The 26210-nt window shown below is 57.8% G+C and overlaps 1 protein-coding gene across 1 annotated transcript in view; it reads left to right on the forward strand.

Moving 5' to 3' along the window:
* The first annotated feature begins 1907 nt into the window (after window positions 1–1907).
* Window positions 1908–26210, forward strand: part of QSOX2 (quiescin sulfhydryl oxidase 2) — a 28163-nt gene continuing 3860 nt past the window's right edge. Inside the window, exons 1-11 of the mRNA XM_061199617.1 lie at window positions 1908–2238; window positions 13344–13444; window positions 14989–15037; window positions 15665–15770; window positions 15906–15996; window positions 17196–17341; window positions 18555–18689; window positions 18896–19025; window positions 20135–20257; window positions 21508–21658; window positions 25333–25521. Of these exons, the coding sequence (XP_061055600.1) occupies window positions 1908–2238; window positions 13344–13444; window positions 14989–15037; window positions 15665–15770; window positions 15906–15996; window positions 17196–17341; window positions 18555–18689; window positions 18896–19025; window positions 20135–20257; window positions 21508–21658; window positions 25333–25521 (1552 nt within the window). The remainder of the gene's footprint in view (window positions 2239–13343; window positions 13445–14988; window positions 15038–15664; window positions 15771–15905; window positions 15997–17195; window positions 17342–18554; window positions 18690–18895; window positions 19026–20134; window positions 20258–21507; window positions 21659–25332; window positions 25522–26210) is intronic.

The following is a 26210-nucleotide window of genomic DNA, read 5'->3' on the forward strand; positions in this document are numbered from 1 at the left end:
CCTCCTGTGGGGACCTCAACCAGCCCCGACTTACCATCTGAGCCCCAGCCTCACACAGCCAACCAGTGGCCCGACACCAACCGCAGATGTTGAAAAGGTCTCTGGAATTCAACAGGGCCAGGCCAACTTTGATCTCCACTCTCACCTCTGCACTGCTCTCCCACCCCCTCCCCTGCAGTCTTTCATCTCAGCCAAGGGCAGCTTCATTCTTCCAGCTGCTCCGGCCAAAGCCCGGCAGGCAAACGTGACCTCTTTGTCGCATACCCTGGATTTAATCCACCACGTATCCTACCTTCATACATACCCAAAGTCTAACCCTTCTCACCAGCACCATTGCCCACCCCTTGCCTGAGCCCCACTGTGTCTTGGAGGGCGGCGATGGCCCCTCAAGGTTCTCCGGCTTCTTCTCTTCCCCTGGTTTGCTGTCCTTCTGGCACACTCGCCCCTTCTGCCTCAGGGCCTTTGCACATGCAGTTCCTCTGCCTGGGCTGCTTGCCTCTCCTCACCTCCTTCACCCACGGTCTCCTTCTCAGAGAGGCCTTCCTGACCTCCTGTGTGCAACAGCCCCCTCCTCCCGCCCTGCTTTACTGCTTTTTATAGCACTTAACTTCACCTTACTTGTTTATTTGTTTTGGGTCTCTCTCCTGCAACGCAGACCCAGTGGCACTCAGGCTTGGCTTTGTCTCCAGGGCTTGGTGTGGAGCAGAAGCCCAGGAAATGTTAGTAAAGGAAGGCAGGAAGAATGAATGGGGAGGGGGCACAAGTGCCTCGTCCAGGGGCCCTTTGGTTTGGATCATCTTATCCAGGGTTTTCTAACCCTTGTCTGAAACAAAAACAACAAAGCTCTTTTCGGACAAAATCTTACACAGAACCTCACAATGTAAAGGGCAGAGAGAGGGTTGCATTGCTATAAATGTAGTTTGTGTTCAGATCATATCATTTACATATTTAACAATCACGCATAAGAGTGAGGTGGCCTGGAACGTGAGAATTTGACCTTCCAGGCCAATGGATGACGGATGCTGACTCACGTCCGCTGTGTCCACTTCCTTTCTTTTCTGTTTTGGTCACACAGTTCAGAGAAAATCTTGATATGCATAAAACAATTAGGTATAGCAATTGAAAAAACAGGTCTGCTGTTATACTGAGCAAACACGCCATAGGAATCTTTATTTCCTAGGTGCGCAGAGAAGTCATCCCTGAACGTTCCAAAATTTAGCTCTGTAACACATCTGAGTTTGTGCGGGTGTTTTGTTACATTTTATGAGTTAAAATCTCATATTAAAAAGTCAAGGTCAGCGTTGCAGACCCTCTGAAGCCGCAGGTAGGGTTGCCAGAGAAAACACAGGACGCGCAGTAAAATGTGAATTTCATTTAAACAGCGGATCGTTTTGAAGTCTAAGTATGTCCCATTAAATTTGCATTTCAGGTATGATACATACGTAGACTTAGAAACAACTCTCGAAAAAAACCCCAAAAACAAAAAACAGCTCTCCGTTTATTTGAAATTCACATTTAACTGAGCGTCCCGTACCTTCACTTGCTAAATCTGGCGACCCCATCCCAGCTTGGGGTGGGGAGGGGGTGTGTCTGCGGAGGCGGTGAGAGTGGGGGCGGGGCATGGAGGGGCGGGGCCAGGCCGTTGGGCCGGGGCCATGAGTTCAGGGGCGGGGCAGGAAGCGTGACCAGGCGGTTGGAGGAGGGGCGAGTCGGTGCCTGGCTCTCAGGGTCCGGGACTGAGGGGCGCCTGGGAGCCGGGGCCGGGCGCGCGGGGGCGGAGCTGGGGGCGGGGCCTGGTCTCCGGCGGTGGGGGCGGGGCCTGGCGCTGGAGGAGGGGCCGGGCGCGCGCGGCGCACGTGACGGCGGTTGCCAGGGTGAAAGGTCAGGCGCGGCGCGGCACTCCCAACATGGCGGCGGCCGGGACGGCGGTGTTGGCGGCACGCAGCCCGGGAGCCCAGGCGGGGACGGAGGCCCGAGTCCGGCGCCCGCCCCCGGCGCGGCCCTCGCGGCTGCCCCCGCTGCTTGTGCTGCTGGCGGCGGCGGCGGGGCCGGGCGCGGGCGGCGCGGCGCGGCTGTACCGCGCGGGCGAAGACGCCGTGTGGGTGCTGGACAGCGGCAGCGTGCGCGGGGCCACGGCCAACAGCTCCGCCGCGTGGCTCGTGCAGTTCTACTCCTCGTGGTGCGGCCACTGCATCGGCTACGCGCCCACCTGGCGGGCCCTGGCCGGGGACGTGCGAGGTGAGGCGCGCCCCCGCGCGGGACTCGACCCCGGCCGCTCGGCCTGGCACCTGTGACCCCCGGTTTCTCTCCTCCGGCTCGCGGCAGCCTCTCAGGCCCCTTTCCCGTTGCCCTACGGGGGCACCTCGCATAGGCCGCTGCTGGCCTGCACCCCGGGGTGTATCCCCCATATGACCCGTGAGATCCAGGGAAGTCGGCCGTGTCAAGTCAGAATGACAAGAATCCTTCTCCCCCAGCCCTCACTCCACAGCTGGGGACAGGGAGGCCTCCCCATTATCGCCTAGCTCTCCAGACCCCTAGTTGTGAGTCCCTAAGACCTTCATTAGCGCCCCAGGCCTTTATCCTAGCTGTGTCCCGACGTGCATCCCATTCTCAGTAATTCCACTCCAGTGCCTAGACTCCTCATTCTTTGAGGATCCCCGTTCCTATTCCAAGCCACTTTCCCTGTAAGTCCTTCTTCATCCTCTTCTGGTTTAGTTAGCTAAGCATATGGTGGATTCTCAGTGTCCACAACATAGATGTCCAACTACGCTGGAGACTTCTCTATAGAAGCAGAAAAAGACCTTCAAAGCATTTCATTCGTTGGTTCCTTGTTCATGGATACGCAGCCTTGGATAAATCTGTCACCCACCAAACTTCTGGTCATGTTCCCACACTTTATTGATGCTTGGCACCTTCCTCATGTTGCAAATTGCTAATCAGTCACTAAGCTATTGGCCTGCTCTAAATGGCAGAGTTGTAGCCAATTAGGGGTTTTGCTGCAGCCTTCCTGCAAGCTGGCCACGCTTCAGAATGGAATGCGAATTGCTCTGAAGTGGGAGCTGGTCTCCAGCAAGAGCGAGGTTTGGCTGGACTCTTGCTGAGGTTGAGCTGACCTCTAATTATGTATTTCAGTGGGCAAGAGAGTAACAAATTGCTGGGTTCTCTTCCTGCACTTTAGTTTTACATCCAACCCTGTTGCGATTTTTTCATATCTAGACAGACTCATAACGAAACTTTAAAAAAGTCTAAATAGGGCTTTTGTGCATGATTGTAAATGATTATTTTTAGATACGTCTCCTCTTGCCTTAGGGTGTTGGGGCCTGTTGATTCTAAAGGGTCCGTTCTTTGATCTAATGTTTTCTTGAGTCCCTAGTGTTTGGCACTGGTCAGAACTGAAATCAGAGACTATGAAACGGACATTTTACTCCTTAGTAGGTTTTTTTTTTTAAGCCTTTGCTTTGACACCAAACAGAGGACTTTGCAATTCTCTTTTGTCATTGGGCGGCAGAGACACAGATAGGTAAATTAAAATGCGGGTAGCTCTGGCAAGACGTTTGTCACCTATTCTGTGCATATTTTGATTTTTTCAGTTTACTGTCTGAAATGTAAATGTTGTAAACCAGATTTGAGTGTTGCAAAGTATTTCATAGTTGAATCAGCATGTAAGGAGCCTTGAAAATTGTCCCTGGAACTCAGAAAGAAAGTTATTTTTGGAACTGAAACTAGTAAAACCCATACCTAATGGTGTGATTAACTTAACTGTTAGCTAAATAAGGTTATCTTAAAAGAGTTGGACATCGAAGCAGGATGAGCAGGAAGTCGAAGCAGGAAGAGCAGGCCTGAGACAGAAGGAGATGTGGCTGAGAGTGAAAAACAGCTGTGGCTCGAAAGACAGGGCAGGCAGGGGCAGGGTGAGGGGAGCGGCGGCCAGGGGGTCCTGAGGGCCAAACTGCCCGGGGGGCTCCCGAGCGCCAGCTCTAACTGGAGGCAGAGCCTTGGCACTTGGGGTCCCCAGAGAGAGCTCACCTGGGGACTTTGTCGGCCCAGCCCAGGCCTGCTGGATCAGAAGCTCTGGGCGTGAGGCCTGGCATCCTGTCAGCACAAGCCCCAGAGGTGGAGGATTTCTGTGCTCAGGGACGCTAAGCCTGCAGGACCACTGCAGGAATGGGCCTGTGGCCAAAGGGGGCGGGAGCGTGGCTTATGAACTACTCCCTCGTGGCTGTCCACACACGAGAACTCCCCAGTAAAGGAACCCGTTACTTGGCCCTGGGGTCCCATGTGACTGGCCACAGGTCCCTTCCGGTGCCTCATTTCCGCGAAGTCCCCGTGGAACGCGTTGGGAAGAACTGCCCTCACCCTCACCGAGGAGGCTGGCGCAGCCCCTCTGCCCAGCGCCGCCTTCTGGCCGCGGGCCGTCACTCAGGGGAGGGGGCGCCCAGCGCCCACAGGGTGCGGTCTGAGTGCAGTCATCGCTCCCGCTGTCACTGCTTTGGGCCGGCTCAGTCACTGGTGAATTGGAGTGTCCAGTGAGTCCCGGGGCACGCAGACCTTGGACTAGGCCCGTCAGCTGCCTCTTCCCACCCCTCTTGAAATGCAGTGTCCAGCCAGCTTGCTGCATCTGCCCCCCACCCCAGTCTCGACAGCAGTGTGGCTTCTAGAAGGTGGGTGGTTACAGTACAGCCTCTACTCCCTGGCTTGAGATTGCCTGGGGCGGGGGGGGCGGTCACTGAGCTAGAGGAGCACCTGCTTCCCCTGCTGTGCCCCCATCAGCGCCTCCGAAGTGGCCTCTTCCGCTTGCCCAGAGTGGGTGGGGGTCTGCAGAGGGCGGGGCTCCTCCGCTCGGCAGGGCCTCTCTGTGCACAGCTTAGGGACACCTTTGTTTTTCTAAAAGATTTGGATTGAACTTTAGCTCTTCGCTGATATTTTCAAGATTTTTAAAATAATTGTTTTTCCTTCTAAGAAGATGGCTTAACAAACAAAAGGTCTACTGTTGGGTGCCAACTGTCCTCCCAGCGTTTATGTAGATCTGGCTCAGGCCTGTCACTTCTAAGTCCTTCGCAAAACAAAACCCTGCTGTGTCCCTGAAAATCCTTTTGCCCGGAGCTGTGATGTTAGCTCAGTTGGTGATGCCACTTCCTTTTTGAGGTGGGAGCTGAGACACCTGTTGGGGGGGCAGCCCCCCCACCACCGTGACGGCTCTGAGATAGCCGTGGAGACTTTGTCAAGGCAAGGAGTGTCCCTGTCAGCATCACCGGGTCCTGGTGTCTGTCCCGGCCCATCTCTCCTTCGCTCTGTCTTTGGGGAAGAGCGCCAGGGAAGCAGGGGCAGGTTTTCTGTCATTGGCCCCAGAATTCTTGATGAGAGACTCAGAGGGGCGCCCCGGAGCTGGCAGGCAGGCACCCGCCGCACGCCCCTTCTCCTCCTGTCACCCATGTGTGGTCACACGGTTGAGTGGCAGGCCGGGGGCACCAGAGCCCCGACGGCTCGCTCCTGGCGTCTGTGGGGACAGCCGGGCCCCTTCTTGCTGCCGGGGCTTGGTCTCACCTCCCCGTGAGCTCTTCATCACCAGCGGTCTCCTGGTCAGCATGGCCGGAGGCCTCGTGGACGTGAACTAGACCACCTGGTGTTCCCCACGGGTCATTACCTGTGCACTGCAGAAGGAGGCGGGACTGAGGGAGGAGGGGGTGCAGATGGAACGGGAGCTCGCCTGGACCCCAGAGAGGTGGGTGGGCAGGGGCACCCCCCCTCCCTCCCCCGTTACGGGCCCAGCAAAGCCTGTCATGGGCTCCCGCCACCAAGACTTGTCTGCAAGACCCAGACTTCATTGCGACCAGGTCCAGAGGGACACCGCCGCTGTGTGAAGCCCGCGACATTGAGTGAAGGAGCCCTGGTGGTAAACGCCGCTGGCCCTGCCTGGGCTTTGCAGGCGAGTCAAGGACCTTACCGATCTTGGGAGCTTTTCCTGCCTTGTGATGCACAGCCTCCAGCCAGCAGGAGCCCGTCCGCATCCAGTGGGCTCACTGCAAAGCCTGCGGGACCACGTACAGGGTCAGCTTAACCACACCGGGCGAACTCGGGGCATGAAAGGATGCTTGAGACCCAGTCCCGGCCCTCGGCCCCGTGGCAAGGCTGAGGCAGAGCGCCCAACTCCAGGCTGCTCTGAGGGCTCGTGTATAACGCGCGCTCCTTAGCATGGGGCTTAGTTTCTGCCTAGGCCTGTGTGTCCTGATTTGCAGCTTGAACTTGGAGCTTATCTAAAAAGCCCTTTGCTCGTCCAGGAAGGGGCCTACGCAGGGACCAGAACGTCCTCCAGCAGCTGGAATGTGGGATCAGAAACCCCAGCGTCCCCCTGACTTCCCGAGGATGAGGAGGAAGAGGAGGCCGTCATGGAGCTCTGGGCCTTAAGCACAACACTCGCTTGCATCCTTTTAAGCCTCGGAGGTTAATTAATCTGCACTGTAATCATTTTCTAGCACCAATTGTTGCTTGACCAGAAATCAGACTTTTATAGATGTTTTATTAGAACTTGATAAGTAATGGTGAAAAGCTTAATCCTGTTAGGTTAAGTGATATGGTTACTTGACAAGGAAACTTGAAATAAATTTTAGTCCACTGTGTATAGAAGCTTAATTGTTTCGCAAGTATTTTTTAAGCCTGTGGTACTAAAAACAGACGGGCTCATGAGTGGGAGTGAGGAACGGGCGCGGGCCTCACCGCTGCTCCCTGTGGAGGCTCTGGCGGCCTCCCTGCCTCGCAGCTGGCGCGCTTCACCCCCGTGTCTAGTTGGGGGTGGCTGACGCTGTCTTGTCCTGAAAGCAGGCAATTTGCATTCGGTTTAGAGTGCTTCTCTCCTTTGTGTGGTGGGGTCCCAACAGGTGGGAGAGGCAGGAGGAGGGGAGGGTACCAGTTGAATGGGCAAAGACCCTGAAGCTCAACCTCTGAAATGGTTTGCATTTTATTTGATAAAGTAGACTGTCTCCCTTTTGTGTGGCGTGAATGCCGTCCATCTGCTAGGATACTTGCAGTGGCTGCTGGCGCCTCTATAACCGAAATTCTCCCTCATCTGCCTCCTTCCGGGCCTTCCCGCGGCTTCTTTCAAAGGTGGACAAAGGCCGCGTGAGGTGTGGGCAGGCCCCGCGCCAGGCTGCCGCCTCGACGGGGCGCGCCGTCTGGAGTGGAGCCCTGGCCGCCTGTGGACGTGGGAGCCCTCGGGCCGGGCAGGGGGCTGTCCTCTGGCTGCCAGCGTGCGCCCTGCCAGAGCAGCGCCAGACTTTGGCTCTGCGTTAATCCAAGTGCGTTCCCTTTCCCGTGGACCCCGTCCTTCGGGGGGAGGTGCAGACAACGAACGGAAAGCGGGCAGCCTGAACAGTGGGTTGGAGGGGTGAGTCCTAGGAAGGGGAGCGGGGCGGGGGGAGCGGCGCAGGGCAGGGCCGCTGAGCGAGGGGCCCGCCACGTGGGGGGACGGCAGGGCCGAGGCCCGGGGCAGGCAAGACCGAGCCGCGCCCAGAGGGTCCAGCTCCGAAAGGGGCCGGGGGAGCCGTGCTCTCCCTCCTCCTGGCCAGCAGGGAGGAAGAGCAGCTTTCAGCTGGGGCCACACGACCTGGTTCCTCTGGAGGATCCCTGGCTGCTCCCTGGAGGACTGAGGGCCAGAGGCCCACTGGCCGGCGGGAGTGCCGCGGGGGAAGGGAGGTGCCCCACCCCGCGCCAGCTCGCTTCGTGAGGGGCTGACGGGCTTGGGGGGGGTGGGTTGTGGAGGGTAGTAGCGCTTGTTCTCCAGAGCGTTCAGGTGTTTGGGAGGTGGTGTCCAGGTTGCGAACGGGAGGAAGGACGGCCTTCCAGGTGGAGTGCACTCTGGGGTAGGTGGGGTTTGGCCCAGACTTGCCAAGTGAAACAGCTGGCAGCCCGGGGCTCTGTAGCGTCACTGTCGCGTTCGTTTCCAGGGCACAGCTGCCGTTACTGCCCTTGGCCAGGCACTGCCCAGTCGGGCTAGTTTTCTTCCACATCCTGCTGTTGAGACACATTTAAAACTTGGACAGAAGGGTGGGACTCGTGTCCTCTCAGTGTCATGTGGCCTCATCCCCAGGTTCCCCAAGGACTAAGTCCAGGGGGTGTACCTGTGTTTGACCTTTGCTTAATGACTGTTAGTTCAGGGCTCAGACTCAGGCTGCAGTGAACCCACAGACCTGATCGGGCAGAGATGCAAATTGCTTCTGTCCAGTGGGAAGGGGAACCCTGCTGGTGTTGGCCAGCTCTGTCTCAGCTGGGCTGGTGCTGGTGGCCATGTGCTTGGTCCTCCCTGACCCCGAATGGGTCCTTCAGTAACCAGGTCAGGGCATGTGTGACACCTGTTCCCTCTGCAACGTATGAGTCATGCTCTTAGCTTTTTGAAAATTACTCCCTGATACTGACTTAGGATGGACTCAGTGTAGGGAACCCTCATGCTAGTACATTTACCAAGCATTTCATCTGTTAGAGACGTCCAAGGAAAGACTAGGCCAGCGTAAGTTTTTCTAAAACATCCCACAAAGCATTTCAGCGCGGTTGGACTGCTCCTGAGGCACCATTGCTTTTTCAGGTAACACCTCAACTTTTCACTGTTATGCTGGGAATAAGCAATTGGTTAAAAACCTGGAGGAAACCAAGGTTGTTTTTCTTTTTCTTTTTCATTTTGAAGCCACTGGCCGTTGTACCCTATTTTGAAGGGCTGGGTCTACCTACTGGGTGCCTGGGACACTTGAAGGCGCTTTGGAGGCTGAAAAACCCGAGTAGGAAGATATAATCTAGGGTCTCTGTTTTACAGCTGGGGTGACACAGGCACAGAGAGACTCCTAAGTTTCCCAGCTCCTCGAAACCTGGGGGCAGAGCGGGTGTGGGCTGGACGCTCTGCCTCCAGCCGGGTGTCCTTTTGCTGTCCGGCACTGCCTGCTGCATTGGGGTGGGACACAGTGAGGCTGCAGGACCTTTGGGGTCCATTCAGGGCAGTGGCCTGGTCCCAGCTTGAAGGGATGGTGGGTGCACACTGACTCCCTCCCAGGAGGGCTCCCAGGGTGCTGGTGCATGCGGGTGCCCACCCCCAGCAAAGCCTGTTTCCCCACCTGAGCATCCCCTGTGTCAGGCCAAAAAGAACTTTCCACCTTTTCACTGGGAAGGTGCGAGTTGACGCTGAGCTGGACGAGTGTGACCTGCCAGTTGAGGGCGGGCTGCCCTGCCTGGAGACTTATTAGAAAAGCACGCTTGGGCCTTCCCTGGCGGTCCAGCGGTTAAGACTCTGCACTTCCACTGCAGAGGGCGCGGGTTCGGTCCCTGGTTGGGGAACTAGGATCCCACATGCTGCGTGGCCAAAAACAGAAAAGCGAGCTCAGAGTCAGTGTGTCATGAATGTAACAGGAGGTGGGGAGGTTCCCTGCCTGGCGGTCTCCTCTGCCTTCCCGGCTGCTGCCCAAAGGTCCAGCCTGGCACAGCTCCAGGGCAGCACGCCAGGTCCCCCTCGGTCATCCTGTGGGGACTTTGAGCTGCTTCCTCACCGGTAAAGTAGGAAGGGAGACAGTCGCCTCCCAGGCTTGCCTGTGAGGCTTGCCCAGGATCACGAGGAGAAGCGTTGCCTTGAAAGCTTTGAGTCCCGAGCAGGACGGAGGAGGTGAGAGCGGCCCTCGCGGCACAGGTGCATCGTGCGGGTCGGGCCTGGCCGGCCGTGGTGCTGTGGGTGGAGTGCCAGGCCCTTCCGCTCTGTCCGTGCGTTCAGGCCCGTGACGTGGCTGCGTCCTGTGGTCGAGGTGGGGTGCCACGCTCGCGAATGGGTTCCTGCCCTCTGGGGTGGCCCACGTCTAGTGAAGAGAAGGTGTGAGATGTGTTGGGAGTACAAGGATTGTCTGTACGTTTAAGAAGGGGCCGCGTTGTGCAGAGGCTTTTTAAAGAAGTTATCAGAGGAAACGGCTGCTTCATTCCACGCGTGACTGTCTGAGGGTTTGGGGGGGCGGACGTTAGGGTGGCAGCGTCGGGGGGCGCTGAGTTGGAAGTGGGGCATGTCTTCGTCTGGAGGCAGCAGGACCAAGCGGGGAGAAGATCCGCCTCGGTGGAGGGCGGGCCGGGCGCCTCGGGTGCTGCGTCTGCTCTGCCTGCCGGGACGGCGGGCCGCGGGCTCTGGAGCCACCGAGCCGACTGGACCTCGGGCGGAGCTCCAGCCCCGCCTCCTGCGTAACAGCCAGCTGCCCGCCAGGCAGGCCCCACAGCGCATAACCTGTGAACTTGCTCCGCTTGGGAAGAGAGGCTGGCGGGGCTTCTCTTGCCCTGGTGACCGCTCCTGGGCAGGGCCAGGGATGGCCTCTGTGAGGAGGCGACATGTGCGGCACTGAGGGAGAACGTGGCCGGGCGCTCAGAGGACAGTGTCCGCCCGAGGACCGGGTCCTGTGGGCTGAGAGCCGGGCGCGTCGTGGTGGGGCCGGTGTCCCCGCGCGGGCCGGGCAGAGTCTCGGGCTGGGGTGGGCGCCGGGCCCCGATCCGGGTCTGCGGGCCGAGCAGCCCGTGGAGCCCGCGGTTCTCGTTTGCGGTCGCGGAGCGGTCGAAGCGGGGCCGTGCGTGAAGCCAGCGCCGTGTTAGAGTTGGGCGGGCCGGCACCCGGGCCTGCGGCCTCCTCTCCCTGCGGCCGCGCGCGGCAGCCGTGCTGGGTGCTGTTTGCGGCCTCCTGCACCGGGGATCCTGGGAGGTGCAAGCTGAGGAGCGGGACACGCGGCCCCCGCAAGTACCCTGAGGTTCCCAAGTTTTCTACATTTATTTTTATAAGTAACACGTACTTATTAAGAAAAATCTGAAAAACAAAAAAGTGGGCCCAAGTCCCACCGTGAAAACTCCACCCTCGTGAACGGCTTTTTCTGTCCGGGGCTGGCTCCGTTGTGTGCATAATGTCAGCTCTTGAAGCAGTTTTCCGTTTTCTTTCTCTCTGGGTCCTAGAGCACTTTTTTTGAAGATGGAGTGAAAGTGTGCCATGGAGATTCTCAGGAAGCCCTGAAGCGCTGTGTCTGTGCGCCGGGGAGGAGGTAGCAGGAGCGCGGTGGCGAGCGCGCCCACAGCCCGGCGGCCGGGGCGGAGGTGGCCCTGGGAGCCCAGCAACCTGCCGGCCGTGCATCCTGTCCTGCGTCTGGGCCTCTGCCACACTAAGTGGATGAGGGTATTAACTGTTCTTCCTTAGGTCCTTGTAATTGGACACTCCAGAAAGATGTGACCTGTGATTCGGGAGGGCTCTGTGATTTTTGTTTTCCATCCATTTAAATGGCCTCGAGATGAACCGGTTTCACTGAGGCCACATTAAGTGGAACACTATTCGGTCATTGATTGTGAAAGTAGAACTTTGGTTTTTTTCTTTTTCTTTTTGTTTTTTATTTGATTCTTTGCATTATATTAACGTCGGTAAATATTTTGTATAATTACAGAGGAAAAAGGCATGTTTTTTTTTTAAGATTTTTTTTTTTTAATGTGGACCATTTTTGAAGTCTTTATTGAATTTGTTACAATATTGCTTCTATTCTATGTTTTGGTTTTTTGGCCCTGAGGCATGTGGGATCTTAGCTCCCCGACCAGGGATCGAACCTGCACCCCCTGCATTGGAAGGCGAAATCTTAACCACTGGACTGCCAGGGAAGTCCCAAAGGCATGTATTTTTAGGCAAAAGTGGTATATGAGGTGGAAAAAAAAGTAATGATTGAATTGCTAATATGTAGAAGCCGTCACGTTTGTATAATACTTAGTGATGGGCAGTATTTTCTCTCTCCTTCCAGGCATGCTTTTAATACAACCTCTGAAGTCTCAGGTCTTAGCAACACTCAGAAAACCCCTTTGGCGTGATTTATAACCAAATGACTAGTTTAGATGGGTGGTGTCTGTCGGAACTCACCAGCGCCTCAGGGACGGACCGTTGTCAGTTCCTACTCAGAAGTCACATGGTACAGAAGGCGGCTAGCGGGACTCGCCCTGTCCCTGACCCGTCCCCTCCGGCCGGTCCTGCCCAGGTGGTTCTCTGCTCCTCTGTGTGTCTGCAGAGGCCGCCAGCTCATCCTGCTTCCCCTGCAGCCCATCTCCCTGTAGGCGAGGAGCCAGGAAACGTTTGGGAATCTTACTGTCCCAGAGAAAGGGAGCAAATCTTTAAAGGGAAAACCTCACTGGAGGATGCTGGGGAGACCGCTCCTTGGAAGCTGGTGACCGAAGGGACGAGCTCCGCCCTTACCGCTGGGTGAGCCGCGCCTCCGGGTCTCCAGGGCGCAGCTTCGTCTGTACAGACTGCCCCCGCCCGCCGTCTGGCCTGCAGCCCTCGGGAATTAAAGTGTTGGGCGGTGGGGGGGGGGGGTGTCAGTAAGAAGGAAGGCAGCCAAAGGTCACCCATCCCCTGTTGGAAGAATGCCACACCACCTGGGAACTGTTCTCCCCCAAAGCTAAGATCTAGGTCCGCGTGTTTACAGAAAACCCGGGGGCAGGGGGCAGTCACAAAATCCAGATGGCGGGAGACCACGGGTGTAGAAGACAGGCCTTGTTTGGACGCGATTTAAACAAAGTAAGCAAAAATGGGACAATTAGGAAGATTAGACTCCCGACCAGATGTTTGTTGCTGTTGAAGCATGTTGGTCTGAGTTGGTGTGGTGCCGGGAGGACGCTTGTGCTGGGAAAGAAGCTCTTCCCTTTGGGAGGCACGTGGTCGGTTATGTTGAAACGACTGGCTGGCGGCGGCCCACTTGGCACAGTTGGGAAGGGGCTCAGGGTTTGAGTGAAACAAGACTCAACTGTGAGCTGGTTAAGTGTTGATATTAAAGGTAGGAAAAAAAATATTTAAAACTGCTCCTTTTCTACTCCCAAGAACGGCAGCAGTGTCTGAGGGTGTGGGAAGGGCCTCGGGGAAAGCATTCGGAACCACTTCCTTGGTGTTTGCACACGGCTGTGTCTTTGGCCTGAAAGACCGGTGGCCAGACGCTGCCGGCCTTTCCTCTCGTTCGAGTGAGTACGCGGGAACGCTCTGGCTAAACGGCCTGGACCACGCACGTCCAGTTAAACTGTAAACGCTGTCCCGGTGTCCCTGACGGAGGGCCGGCCAAGGGCTGATGACAGCCCTCCATTCCTGGCGCTCTCATCCGTCTCGGGGTCGTTTAATTCGGAGACCGAGGAGGCTGCGGGGCGATTTGCAGGTTCGGCAAACAGCGCTTTGCCGTGTCGCCGTCAGCGATGAGGGTCCCGTCCTCTTTCCCAGCTCAGCTCAGGACTGTCCCGAGGGTGGACGGGCTTGCGGGATGGCCCGCAAGGCTGCGGGCCTGGGTGGACCGTGGGGACGGGGCCGCACTGACGGTCTCACTCCTGCTTTTCAGACTGGGCCGCTGCCATCCGAGTCGCCGCCCTGGACTGTGCAGAAGAGAAGAACCACGAGGTGTGCCGCGCCTACGAGATCCACTTCTACCCCACCTTCCGGGTGAGCACCTCCTCTGTCCTCGTGGCGGCGGCTTTCAGTTGAAACCCACCGCCTATGTAATCCCTGCATTTTCAGCATTTGGGGCGGGCGTCTTGAAACGTAGCGGGGATTCTGTTTGCAGAGGGTCACCTCTCGTTCCACCCCGTTGGGTTGCCCGTGTTGTGCTGGGGCTGTACCCGCGGCTCCTGCTGACACCCAGCGAGGGGAGGGGGGTGAGGCCTGCAGGTGGGGGAGCGGCCGGGAGCTGCCCTGAGAGGCCTCCAGCCGTCAACACGCGGCGATGGGTCTGGGTGCCAGCGTGTGCCCGGCCTGCCCGGCCGTGTGCCTGGCACGGCTGTCCCTGTCTCTCCCACTAGGGGGCGGGCTGGAAGCTGAGAAGCAGACCCAGGTCTGTGTGCGCATGTGTGCGGTCCCTCGCCTGCACCCGAGCGCATCACGATGACTTGACATCTCGGGAAAAAAGCTGAGCTTTTGGAAGTGACCTCTGAGAAGCTTGGAGGCCCCCCTGCCTCTCAGCCCTCACATCCCACGCTCTCTGTGGCGCAGCGTCCCCTAAGTGTTGACCTGGAGACAGCCGCGCATCCGTCGCCTGGCTGGGCCGCGCCCACTGGTCGGCCTGGTGCCCCAGCCCCACCAGAGTCACCTTCCCCTTGAGCCCCATGCCGAAACGTGTTCCTGTTCTATTTTCCTGTCTTACTTTGTTTCAGCTTTACACACAGGGCTCTGTGTGCTGTGTGTGAGCTTCAGGCCTCCTCTTTTTCCTAACAGGACGTTGCTAGAATCACCCGCACACCGGCTGGGGCTGGGGTCCGCTGGCAGCGCGGTTTACCGCCGCGGGCCCTGAGCTGCCGTGGGCACTCACGTGTGTGTCCTGTGCCACCTGGCGCCGGCCTGGAATGTGGTGCTGGGCCTTCCCTGCTGACGGGTGACAGGGAGTGATCACTGCTCCACGGGTGGCCCTGTCTGTTGGTGTCATTTGCCCATTTTCCTCTCCCGCGTGTGTGCTTTTCTGACTGATGTACAGGAGTCCTGTGTCTTCCCGACACTCGCCCTCCTTCAGCTATGCGTGTCCGCGGGTGTCAGCACCCAGCCTGTCACTGTTTCCACTGTCTTTACTGTGTCTTTTAACGAAGAAGGTTTTTAATTTTGATGTAAAATCTTTTTGTTCTGCTCAAAGACACTTGATATAGTGCCTGCCCTCGTCCCTAGGAGTTTTTGTGTCGTTGAGCGGACATACCGTGAATATCTAGCACCAGGAGCCTTTAGGGGACGCGCCATCTGCCATAGTTCCAGTCCTGTTGGGGCAGAAAATGTAAACAGCGGGGTTCCGGTTGGTACTGAGCAGCCACTCGTGAATCTGGAGGGAAACAGTATCATCCACAGAAACACATAGAAATGTGGTTCGTCATCAGTCAACGTAAAGTTTCTGGAGAAAAGGGACTAAAGCTCTCAAAGATGATGGTCGTTTTGTTGCTTAAAGATTAAACGTTTACACAGACGCCAGGCAACGCTGTTTCTTATTTGTTCTATGTTTTTCTTCTTAGTATTTTAAAGCATTTGCAAAGGACTTTACAACTGGAGAAGATTTTAAAGGTAAGGACCTAAGTATTCTATTTTACTGTCCTAGATTCCTTCCCTCTTAGACAAATCTATTCAAGTGAGACTAGAACACGCCCTGGATGGGTCTGCCCCTCACCCCGGCTTTGGCACGTTTACATCGGCACCATTGGCCCTTTCTTTCCTGTAAGGGTTCAAACGGTCCTAGTTTCAGTGAGAATTCTTTCTTCTGTGCTTTGCCTTCCTTGGCAAATATGGTGGTGAAATTTATTTTCTTAAGTAATCTTTTCTGGAAAAAAGAAGAGTTTGAGAAGTGTACACATCACAAGGGCACCCGATGAATTTTTGTCAGTGATCCCCCCCATCTCCCCCCGGGAGCCCACAGTGAGGGCAGTCTGCCTGCCTCTGAACTTGGTATAGATGGACACGTGCCTGTGGCCTCTGTCTCCACGCCGCGTGCGTGTGTGCGTGCGCGTGTGCGTGCGTGGGGGGGCGCCCCCCCGTGGCCGTGTGTCCCTGGAGCTCACCGATTCCCACGCTGGTTGCTGAGAGGCCTCCCGGCATGTGAATCCACGGCCGCGTGCGCTCACACCATCGAGGCCCTGGGGTGGGACGGGCGCTCGGCAGGCAGACGCGGCCGTGACGGTGGGTCCCGCCCTGCAGGGCCGGACAGAGAGCCGCAGACGGTGAGGCACACGATGATCGACTTCCTGCAGAGCCACACGGACGAAGGCAGGCCTCCCGGGTGCCCGTCTTTGAACCCCATTCGGTGCGTAGTGCTGTAAAAAAGGTGGCACGCTGCAAGCTGAGTTTAATTTTGTAAAGTAGAGACTTGCGTTAAGTGACGTGGGCACTGGTCTACGGTGGCCTTGAAAGCACTAAAAGCCTCTTTTCCTCTTAAAAGGCCCAGGGACGTTCTTTCTCTCATTGACAACAGCGGTGGCCGTTACGTGGCTGTCTTATTTGAAAGCAACAGCTCCTACGTTGGACGTGAGGTACTGTCTGCGCCTCTTCCAGTGTCGGGTCTGTGATCAGATTCCTGTGTGACAGTAACTACGTCGCCTGATCTGTTGTATTCTCGGAATTGGCGTTTGTGTTATTCAGCAGACGCAGTGGTTACAGAGAAGACTGTTGGGGCGAGGGTCTGCCTCCAAGGGGAGAGGAAGCAGCTCCCGAGTGCAGCCTGGTCCTCTGGGTGGGGGGCCTGGTCCCCCGGGGGGGACCAGGAGGGACTCTCGGCAGACCTGGCCCTCGGGACGCGCGTCTTCCCTGAGGGCATTCTCTCTTTCCTAGGCGTTATGATCAAGATTTTTTCTTTGCTGTATTCTGAACTCGCAACTTTTTTGCCAAATCCCAGATTCTGTAAAGCAGTGTTTCTGTCATGAATCTTTGCTTTATTATCACTTCACACGTGTGGGTCTGAAGCCCTTGCCTTTGGCAAAGTCTCAGTAAAATCCAGGTGCCAGAAGCCGGGCTGGAGGACAGGGATTCTTTACCCCGAGGTCTCCCAGGGATGAGAGAAAGACACCTCACTCCGGAACTTAGCCCCGGGTGCCGTGTTTCTCCCTCTCTGCTGGCCTCCCGCCTGTTCTTCCGAGATCGGGGCTCTGGGAAGGAAGTGTGGTGGTCCCAGTGGGGCTTTGGCTGCCGGCCGAGGCCCCTGGTTGGGAACGGCTCTGTCGCTCCTGAGAGAGAGGTGGCACGCCCGGGGCTTGCTCTTCGTCTTTCACACTCTTCTAGCTCCTGAGATGCCACCCGGGGGTCCCCCTGCCACTGCCCCCCACCACTGCGCCTTCAGCCTCAGCAGCCCTGGACTGGGCAGCTCTGGAGGGAGGAACGGCCGACCGGGGGTGCTGTCAGCCTCCCCACGCAGGCCCTGAGGGTGGAGGGGAAGCTGGAGGCCGGGGCGCGGCCCCACCTCGCGTGGGGGTGACCATCCCTGTCTGACGACAGTGGGCCTCGGAGGGTGCGTGAGGAGCACAGCATGGACCCCGCTGGCGGTCTGCACGGGGCGGAGGCTGTGGTCCCTGCCCGCGCGACACTTGGGGGCCTGACGGTGCCACGGAGCAGGGATGTCGGTGGCCTGGCTTAGAGGGGGTGAGCCGCGAGGCTGTAGGAGGCTGCGTTCGTCACTTCCACTTCCAGAGGACCCTGCCGTCCACGGCGAAGGTGACCGTACTTTCTCGTTGCCCAGGTGATCTTAGACCTGATTCCCTACGAGAACATCGAGGTGAAGAGAGCGCTGGGCTGGGATAAAGCCTTTCTGCAGAAGCTCGGTGTTTCTTCTGTCCCCTCGTGTTACTTGATTTACCCAAACGGGTCCCACGGATTAGTTACCGTGTAAGTAGGGTCTGGCTTCAGGAATGTTTGTGACGCCACCGACACCCCCAGCCCCTGGGCTCTCACTGGTGTGTGGGGCGGTGGGGGAGACCGGCCGCAGGCCCCGCACGGCACTCACCTTGCTGACACCAGCAGCACCATCATCAAAATGCCGCTTGCCTCTGCGCTGGGTGCCTGCACACCCGTAAGATAAGCTCGGCTGAAGAGGAAGCAAGTTGAGTCGAGGCTGGGAGAGCGTCACAGGTGGGGAGGTGAGCTGCCTGCCCGGCGCCCCAGCCTCAGGCCGGAGGCCCCAGGCCAGCCTCGCCCGCGTCCCCGGAGCTCTTGGCGAGGCACCGCGTATGGACACGGCGACGAGAAGGCAGGCACTTTCCTCCCTCGGGGCTCCTGTTTCAGCCTCTGGGAAGTTTAGCTGGGGCACCGAGGGCGCCGCCCCCAGGAGCCTCAAGCACGCCGTAGTTCCTTGGGTGTATTTTCTATTCTTTAAAAAAAATGGAATTCAGGGTAAGCCAGGAGGTCTTACCTGGGGCGCCCGGCCCTGCAGCAGACCTTCCTTGAACAAACTATCATCTTGTTTTGGAGAAAAAAGCTCGTTTCACATTCAAAGCGTCATCTGTACAACCTCAACATAAAATGACGTTGATATTTTTACCAATAACTGCTGCGTTCTCCTTTGGGGAATGAAAATAAGCTCTGGACCCTTTGGGGGACCCCTGAGCTACCTGGGGAGGGCACAGTAACAGCCTTCACAGCCCTCTACTCCCCGCCAGTGGAGGGGCCACTCCGCAGTGCTTAGGAGCCACCGGGCTGTGAGGAGGGGCCGGGCGCTCCTTCCCCCCCCCGCCCGACTCCGGACGCCCCACGCGGAGCTGGCAGCCTGTGGGCAGAGGATGTCGAAACCACAGTTTGGATAAAGCTGATCTTGGCAGATGCTCAAACCAGCGTAGTACGATGATTCGGTTTTGTTCGGTGGGGATGTTGTGTTCTCAGGTGGGGGGCCAGCTCCCCGAGGCCTGGGCTTTGCCACCGTCCCGCCCCGCCCAAGATACCTGCAGTAGATGCCCAGAGGATGGCTGGGCTAGGTGGTGCACGTCACCCCGGAGTTACGGAGGGAGGGCTGCTCTGAACCTGGGGCCACAAGGCGCCTGCGGACGGGGGCCAGGCCGCCGAAGCCCGCCTCTGAGCCCGCGCCCTGCCCTCCCCTTTCTCGCAGCGGGAAGCCTCTCCGATCGTTTTTCTCCTCTTATTTGAAGTCATTGCCGGATGTGAGGAAGAAATCGCTTTCATTGCCTGAAAAACCAAGCAAAGAAGACAACTCTGAAGCCGTAGTTTGGAGGGAATTTGACAGGTGAGTGAAGCTGCCGGGAGAGTGTGGCTGGGGGTCCGGGGGTCACTGCAGGGCGGCTCGTTCAGAAGCCCGCCAGCCGCCTGCCGGCGCTCGGGGATTCTCCGCGTTGTCTCCCCGGGTGGCGTCCCTCTGGGGTAGGAGCCAGCACGCGGGAATCTACGTGAAGAGAGAGGCGCCCACACTGACCTTGTAGCGTCTCCTCCCAGGTCGAAGCTGTACGCGGCTGACCTGGAATCGGGGCTGCACCACCTCCTGAGGGTGGAGCTGGCCGCCCGCAGGTCCCTGGCCGGGGCCGAGCTGAAGACACTCAAGGACTTCGTCACCGTCCTGGCCAAGGTGCATGGGCATCTGGCCTGGGCCGGGGGCCACGGGCCAGCCTGGGCTTGACCATGCGACCTCGCCCGTCCTCCACTCACCCAGACGCCTGCCGTGTGCCGGGGGCCTGCGGGGCACAAAGCTCCTGGCCGCGTGGAGGTGCCCGCGCACTCGGCGGGGGGTGGGGACTGCAGGGCAGCGCCGCGGGGTCTGAGGGCCCTGCCTGCTTGGGGGGGGGGGCGGCGAGCGGTGCCCGGGGAAGGCCTGAGGACCAGCAGGACGAGCGGGAGTGAGCGGGAGTGGGCAGGAGGCCTGTGCGTCGGGGAGCTGGGAGGAGAGGTGGGGAGTGGCGGGCCTCCGGGCAGGGAGACGGCTGCAGCCGGCGGTGTCCTGTCGGGTGGCGGGTGGCGGGTGGACCCTGGGGGTGGGGCACGTGGTGGCTGCTGTGTCAGCTCACGTTTAGAGGGGAGCGGCTGGCGGGGTTACATTCCTGCCAAGAACTCTTAGCTCCAGCGCTGAAAGTCCAGGCTTGTGGTCTTTTTCTGGGCCCAGAGCCCCTGCTCTGGGCAGAGGTTGGAGGAGTCGGTCGTCCCTCTTCCCCGGGGATGGACCTGGGCCCCTGTTCTGTTGGCCCAGCAGCCCTGGCCGTGGCCCTTCTGCTTTCTGACCTCGGGGGTAGCCCAGGCCCTAGACGCGCCCTGCCCGCCGTTGGTCACCTTTGGGCTTGCGCTGGCTGCCGCTGCTGCCTTGGGAGAAGTCTGCTTCCAGAGGCCACCCTTCATAGCACCTATTGTTACCTCAGAGATAAGGAAGCTTAATTCTGAAAGGTTTCCCTTGCCACGCGTGTGCCGTCCCTGACAAGGTGCTTCGCAGCCAGCACTTCCGCTGGTCAGAGTTTACTCACGTTGTAAGATCTTTGAAGAAACTCAGGAGGTAGAATTTACGTTTAAGGGAATAATGAGTCACCTGATTTGTTTCAAATGAATAAACGGAAACTGTTGAGACAGTAATCCTCACGCTGCGCCTGCAGAGGTCAGAGCCCTCCCGCTGTCCCCGCCCCTGGGAGGCCGCGCGCTGCGCCGTGGAGGGCGCTTCCCGACCGGTCCCTGAGTGTGGTCTTCCCTGCTCAGCTGTTCCCTGGGCGGCCGCCGGTCAGGAAGCTGCTGGAGACGCTGCAGGAGTGGCTGGCCAGCCTGCCCCTGGACAGGATCCCCTACGACGCCGTCCTCGACCTGGTCAACAACAAGATGCGGGTGAGGCAGCCCCTTCGAGGAGCTTGGGGGACCCCGCACCTGCCCTCGGCCGATGCGCCGCCAGTCTCCCTCCCCGGTTCTGCCGCCCGGTTTCCACAGCAACCTCCAGCTACCTCTGCCTGGGTCTGGGACAGATGGCCGACCGAGACGATGGGGGTTTTGTCAGGCAGTGTAGCATTAGGGTTTGTTTTCTGTTTTAATTTTTAGTAAACTCGTCTAGATTTCACACCTAAAAAAGTAGTGAATAAAGGCGATGGGTCGAGCTGCCGTGCAGGCCGGGCGTGCAGCCAAGGTCTTGGGCCGGCGTCTGTGGCCACAGGCTCCACGGCGTAGGCTCCCCGGGGTCTGATTCCAGCAGCCCTGTGGGTGCCGGTTTCTAGCCTTGGCCTCTGCTCCATGGGACCTGAGCCGTGTGACGGGGAAGGTGGCCGAGAGCAGGGGCTCAGACCCGCAGGGGCCGGGCCTGTGCAGTCGCCCGTGGGGACCGAGGGGCCGGGATGCCTGCAGAGCGCAGTTCGCAGCCCCGCTTCTGGGCTGTTACAGCCCTTCGGCCTTCGGCTCGCTGCTTGTAAAGTGGAGATCCTCTTTATTCAGGTGGAGAATTGCCTGACAATTGAATGTTTTTGTTATTAGTCTTCTCCTATAAATCTCATTGTAACTAATTCTAACTTTAAAAAAAGATGGGTGTCTTTCATGCTTCGCAGTGCTGCTTCGTCAGGGCACAGGTGAACTCGTCCCTTCTCCCCAAAGACTGGAAAAGAACGGGCCACGGTTGCATATTTTGAGAACTCCTTTAGTAAAATAGACACTTTTTTTCCTCTCATTTATTCATTATTGGATTTAAATTTACACATGGTGAGATATACAGTTGAAGTTTTGAGAGACGTGCTCCCTGTGTAACCACCGCCCAATCAAGACTGAGGACATTCACCAACTTTTTTTTTTTTTGGCTGTGGTGGGTCTTCATTGCAGCACGTGGCTTTCTCCAGTTGCAGCTACTGGGCTCTAGGCACGCGGGCTTCAGTAGTTGTGGCTCACGGGCTCTAGAGCACAGGCTCAGTAGTTGTGGCGCACGGGCTTAGTTGCTCTGCGGCATGTGGGATCTTCCCCGACCAGGGCTTGAACCTGTGTCCCCTGCTTTGGCAGGCGGATTCCTAAGCACTGCGCCACCAGGGAAGTCCACCACCAACTGTTTTTAATTTTAACAATTCAATTATCTCTTATTTTTTTCCTACCCCCCCCCCCCCCAGATTTCTGGAATATTCCTTACTAATCACATAAAGTGGGTTGGATGTCAAGGAAGCCGACCAGAGCTGAGGGGCTACACGTGCTCTCTGTGGCAGTTGTTCCACACTTTGACTGTTCGAGCTGGGACCCATCCAGAAGCGCTGGACGGCACAGGTGAGCTGTGCCCACCTGGGCCACCCGACACGGGCGCTGTGCCCCTGCCTGCCGGGGCCATCCCAAGCTCACGCAGAGGGTAACGTGCCTTCAGGGTGCCCGGGGTCCATGCTAAGGAGGGTGGAGGTAAGCACCTTTTCTGGAGGTCTGCTCAGCCCCTGTGCCGGCTCAGGATGCCAGAGCCCGAGTCCCCACCCTCTTCCCTCACGGCCAATGCCTGGCTGACCCTTGGGACATGAGTCATGGGCGGGGTGAGGGAGCGCTGGCCAGGAACGCCTCTCGGTGTCAGCGCCTCTTTCTTTGCTTTAAAGAACACGAGAGTAAACGAAACACATTTGGAGAAGCGTATTGTTACCTGTTGTTTCTAACAAGTCACCTGGAGCAGCGCACGCTCCTTATCTCACGGCGTCTGTGGGGCGGGCGCTCAGGTGTGGCCTGACCAGGGTCTTCGGCTTCAGGTCTCCCAGACCCTGGGCGCAGAGTGCTGGCCCGGGACGGTGGGGAAGAGACGCCTTCTCCACACTTGCGCCCCACATGGGGGGCTATCCTTCCTCACCGTGTGGCCTCCGCATAGGCAGCCGGCTTCATCGGGGCCCTCGGTGGTATGAAGTCCGTCACCTCTGCCATGTTCGTTCGTTAGAAGTGAGCCACTAGGCCCACGAGGGGAGGGGATGACACAGATGTGGCTGCAGGAGGTGGGACCACGTTTATATCCCACACAAAGCGCTAAAAAACGTGTTGGATTTTTGGATACTCTCTGGACTGTGTTGTGTGTATGCCTCTCAGTTTAAGCAGGCCCCTGGCAGCCATGGGAATATCTGCTTTTAGTTTTTTATTTTATTTTATTTTATTTTATTATTTATTTATTTATTTATTTATTTATTGGCTGCGTTGGGTCTTCGTTGCTGCGTGCGGGCTTTCTCTAGTTGCGGCGAGCGGGGGCTACTCTTCGTGGCAGTGCGTGGGCTTCTCATTGCGGTGGCTTCTCTTGTTGCGGAGCACGGGCTCTAGGCATGCAGGCTTCAGTAGTTGTGGCACATGGGCTCAGTAGTTGTGGCTCGTGGGCTCTAGAGCACAGGCTCAGTAGTTGTGGTGCACGGGCTTAGTTGCTCCACGGCATGTGGGATCTTCCTGGACCAGGGCTCGAACCTGTGTCCCCTGCATCGGCAGGCGGATTCTTAACCACTGCGCCACCAGGGAAGTCCTAGTTTTGTTTTTTTAACCATTCAGGTTCACTGACGTCTGTGTTAAGTCAAAGTGAAGTCTTGGGACCCACACCGTCCAATATTCTTTCCAGTAAAATTGTAAAATTCTTTTAAGAGTTACCTTTTGCTGTGTAACAAACGAACCCCAGATGCCGTGGCTTAAAACAACCACCAGGTTTTTGCTCATGGTTCTGGGGCTCGGCTCTTTGGACGGGCTCACCTGCGGCCTCGTTCAGGTGGCGGCGGCTGACTGGTCTAGACTCAGAAGATCGGGCTCCCAGGCAGCACCAGCTCCCCACGGGGCATCGCCACATCCGGGAGGGGCCTTGGGGTCTGGGCATCACTTCCGTCACAGCCTGTTGCTCAGACAGGTCTCATCCAGCCCAGGTTCACGGTGGGGAGATAGAGGCCACCTGTCAGGGAGAAGCAGCAGAGGGGCATGTGGCATTTTCAGACATCTCTACCACCCCCGGCTCTGCTCCAGGTGACGTTAGATTTCTACTCCTCCGGGGTCTAGTGGGAGAGGTGGGCTTTCAATCGAAAATTCTCTTAAGAGTCACACAGAAGAACACGTAGGGTGTGTTCAGGAGAAAGCTCGGGAGCCCTACAGCAAGTGAGATCAGAGCCTCAGCGCTGCCTGGCGGGACGCCGGCCGCGGCGTGGGAGCCCACGTCTGAGACGTGAGCCTCAGTTGTGGGGAAAGTTCTGCTGAGAACAGGGAGACACGTTGAAGGCGGTGGGGACAGCAGGGAGGAGGTCATCACCGGGACACTCTATAAAATCCTGCAGAACCGATGCCGGCAGAGCGAGGGCAGCAGGATGACAGAGCACACAAAGAGATCTTGAGCGTTCTTTCTCTTCGTCGTATGAATTGCAGCAATATTCGAGGGGCCTGTGTCACGCCGAAGGAATTGGGTCAGACTGAGACACGGATTATGTCTTGGAAGGTCTTTCCTCTCCTTACTGCATGCTAAAACCCCATCGACTAAAAGCCTGCCGCGGCCTCTAATCCCCCACAGGTAGGGGTTTATGGTTCTTGCCCACTTTAAAGATTAGGGCGGCCCGAGTGTGCAGCGGTTCGGTGGGGGACGCAGGAAGGAGGATTACCCCGCCGGGCGCGGCAGATGTCAGCCAGAGGCCCGCGGCTGGGAGAGGAGCACCCGGCCGACAGGGAGGCCTCGGCGTGTGCACATGGCCTCAGGGCTGGGTGCCCCCCGGCCGCCCTGGGAAACACTGGGAGCCAGGGGCAGGTGGCGGGGTGCGGCTTCGGGCCTCCTCTGAGTGACACGAGCAGGCCTGCCGAGGCTGACGGCCCACGAGGCCTCTCCGGGCGGGGCCGGCTTCCCGGGCCGTGGGGACGAGCGCCAGGACCGCACCGGCCACGGAGAGAGGTCGCTCGTGAGGGCCTGCTGTTAAGATGGACTCAGTCTCCAAAACCATGTCTTTTTTTTTTTCCAATTATTTTGCTGGATTTCTTTTAATGCTGACATTTAATCTGTTTTAATCTCACAGTCTCTTATTCGTACGCCCAATCCCCCGTATTAGTTGTCTGGACAGGACTCTGGTCCAGCCCTGTGCTGCCGCCCCTCTGCCGTCCTCAGGGGTCCTCCTTTCAGTGCACTGCAGGCTGCGTTATCCTGCTCTTGGGGGGATTGCTTTCTTCAGACGTCGTGCCCCTCACTCCCAGGGCCTTTACTCGGCACCCATGTCCTCCTGTTAGGGTCTGTGTTTACACCCGGTGGTGAAAACCGTCTGTGTGGCTGGTAGATGCTGGAGGGTTTCCTCACACAGAGAGGCTCGGCCTCTTTGAAAGAGTGCAGACCTTCACCAGCCTGCCACCCTGTCGCTCCCAGAGGGAGCCCCAGCAGCTGACCAGCCCGTGACCGTCGCTGCCCCTTTCGTGGAAGATCCGCCACAGGGCGGGGCTGGCAGCAAGCCCGGAGGCTCTTCCTAAGGCCTGCTTCATATTCGGGCTTGTGTTTCACAAGGATTTCAAAGCAAAACAACTGCAAATTTCGAATGAGTGGCTGCCACGGCCCCAGCACAAGCCTCTGGGGTTGCTTGTAGGGCAGGAAAAGTTGCACATGGGACTCAGGCCTGGGGCAAGCCCGGACCTCTGGGCGTGGGGCTAGGGGCTCCTGGCAGACCTAATAGCTCCAGGCCTCTGGCTCGTTCTCCTGAGGGCCAGCGCACGTCCTGGAGTGGCTCCGGCAGCTGGACACAGGCGGCCGTCTGCTCTTGGGGTGCGCGCGTCTGGCGCAGTGTCGAGGCAGCAAGCAGCCATCTTGCGGTCGCGGTGGGCGTCTGGGAAGGAGCTGGTTTCTTCCCGTGTCCATGCGAGGACCCAGGGGGCTGGCCCGTGGCCCGTGGCCCGTGTCAGGCACTCAGCTCGTCCCTGGCCCCCCTGATGCCACCCCAGGCCCTGCGGTTCTAGTGGAAATAGTCTGACACGCTTTGGTCCCTCCGCAGGTTTTGAAGACGACCCCCAGGCAGTGCTGCAGACCATCAGGAGGTACGTTCACGTCTTCTTTGGGTGTAAGGAATGCGGTGAGCATTTTGAGGAAATGGCTAAAGAATCGATGGATTCTGTGAAAACCCCGGACCAGGCAATTCTCTGGCTTTGGAAGAAGCATAACGTGGTCAACAACCGCTTGGCAGGTGAGCAGAAGCCACTCCGCGTGGCCTGTGCCTGGGTGCGAAGCCCGAGCTGTGGGTGGCGGGGATGGCACCTGAGCTTCGCCGCCACTCTGCCTGCCCGCCACGTGCCAGCCTGCCTGCCCACGGGGCTCATGGCCGGGTCGTCTGCCCTGACCAGATGTCAGTTTCCTGGTGACATTGGCCAGGGAGCTGCCAGAGACAACAGCCATTCCCAGCTGCCAGTCCCTGGCTTTCCAGATTGTTCTCTCACTGCAGGGCTCCTGGGCTGCATGGAAATGGAAACGTCTTTCCCCCTCGGTAGCCCGCTAGGCTCCTGAGTAAATTCGACAGTGGAAGACTTAGAATATAATTAATTTTCAGTAAGGGAAATTTTAGCGTCGTTAAAACCTGCTCTCAGACCGTAGACCAAATTCCTCAGGCTGGTTTTGTTTAAGAAACTAGGGCGCGTGTATTTTCTCAGAGTTAAGTAGTTCAGACTGTTCCTAAATCAATGGTAGATTAAAATTAGGCTTAAAAATAATCCACTGAGAAATAAATCTTAATAGAGATGAATAGAAAATGCCACTAAACTATTGGTTTTTATTTAATCCACTGTATTATAAAAACATCTTACAGCTAAAGCACTAAAGAGAATTGGTCTTTCTTTGGACTCGGAGCTGACCGCTGCGGCTCCAGTCACGTGGCCGCGG

The sequence above is a fragment of the Eubalaena glacialis genome, chromosome 9, assembly GCF_028564815.1.
Source record: "Eubalaena glacialis isolate mEubGla1 chromosome 9, mEubGla1.1.hap2.+ XY, whole genome shotgun sequence".
Taxonomy (NCBI): domain Eukaryota; kingdom Metazoa; phylum Chordata; class Mammalia; order Artiodactyla; family Balaenidae; genus Eubalaena; species Eubalaena glacialis.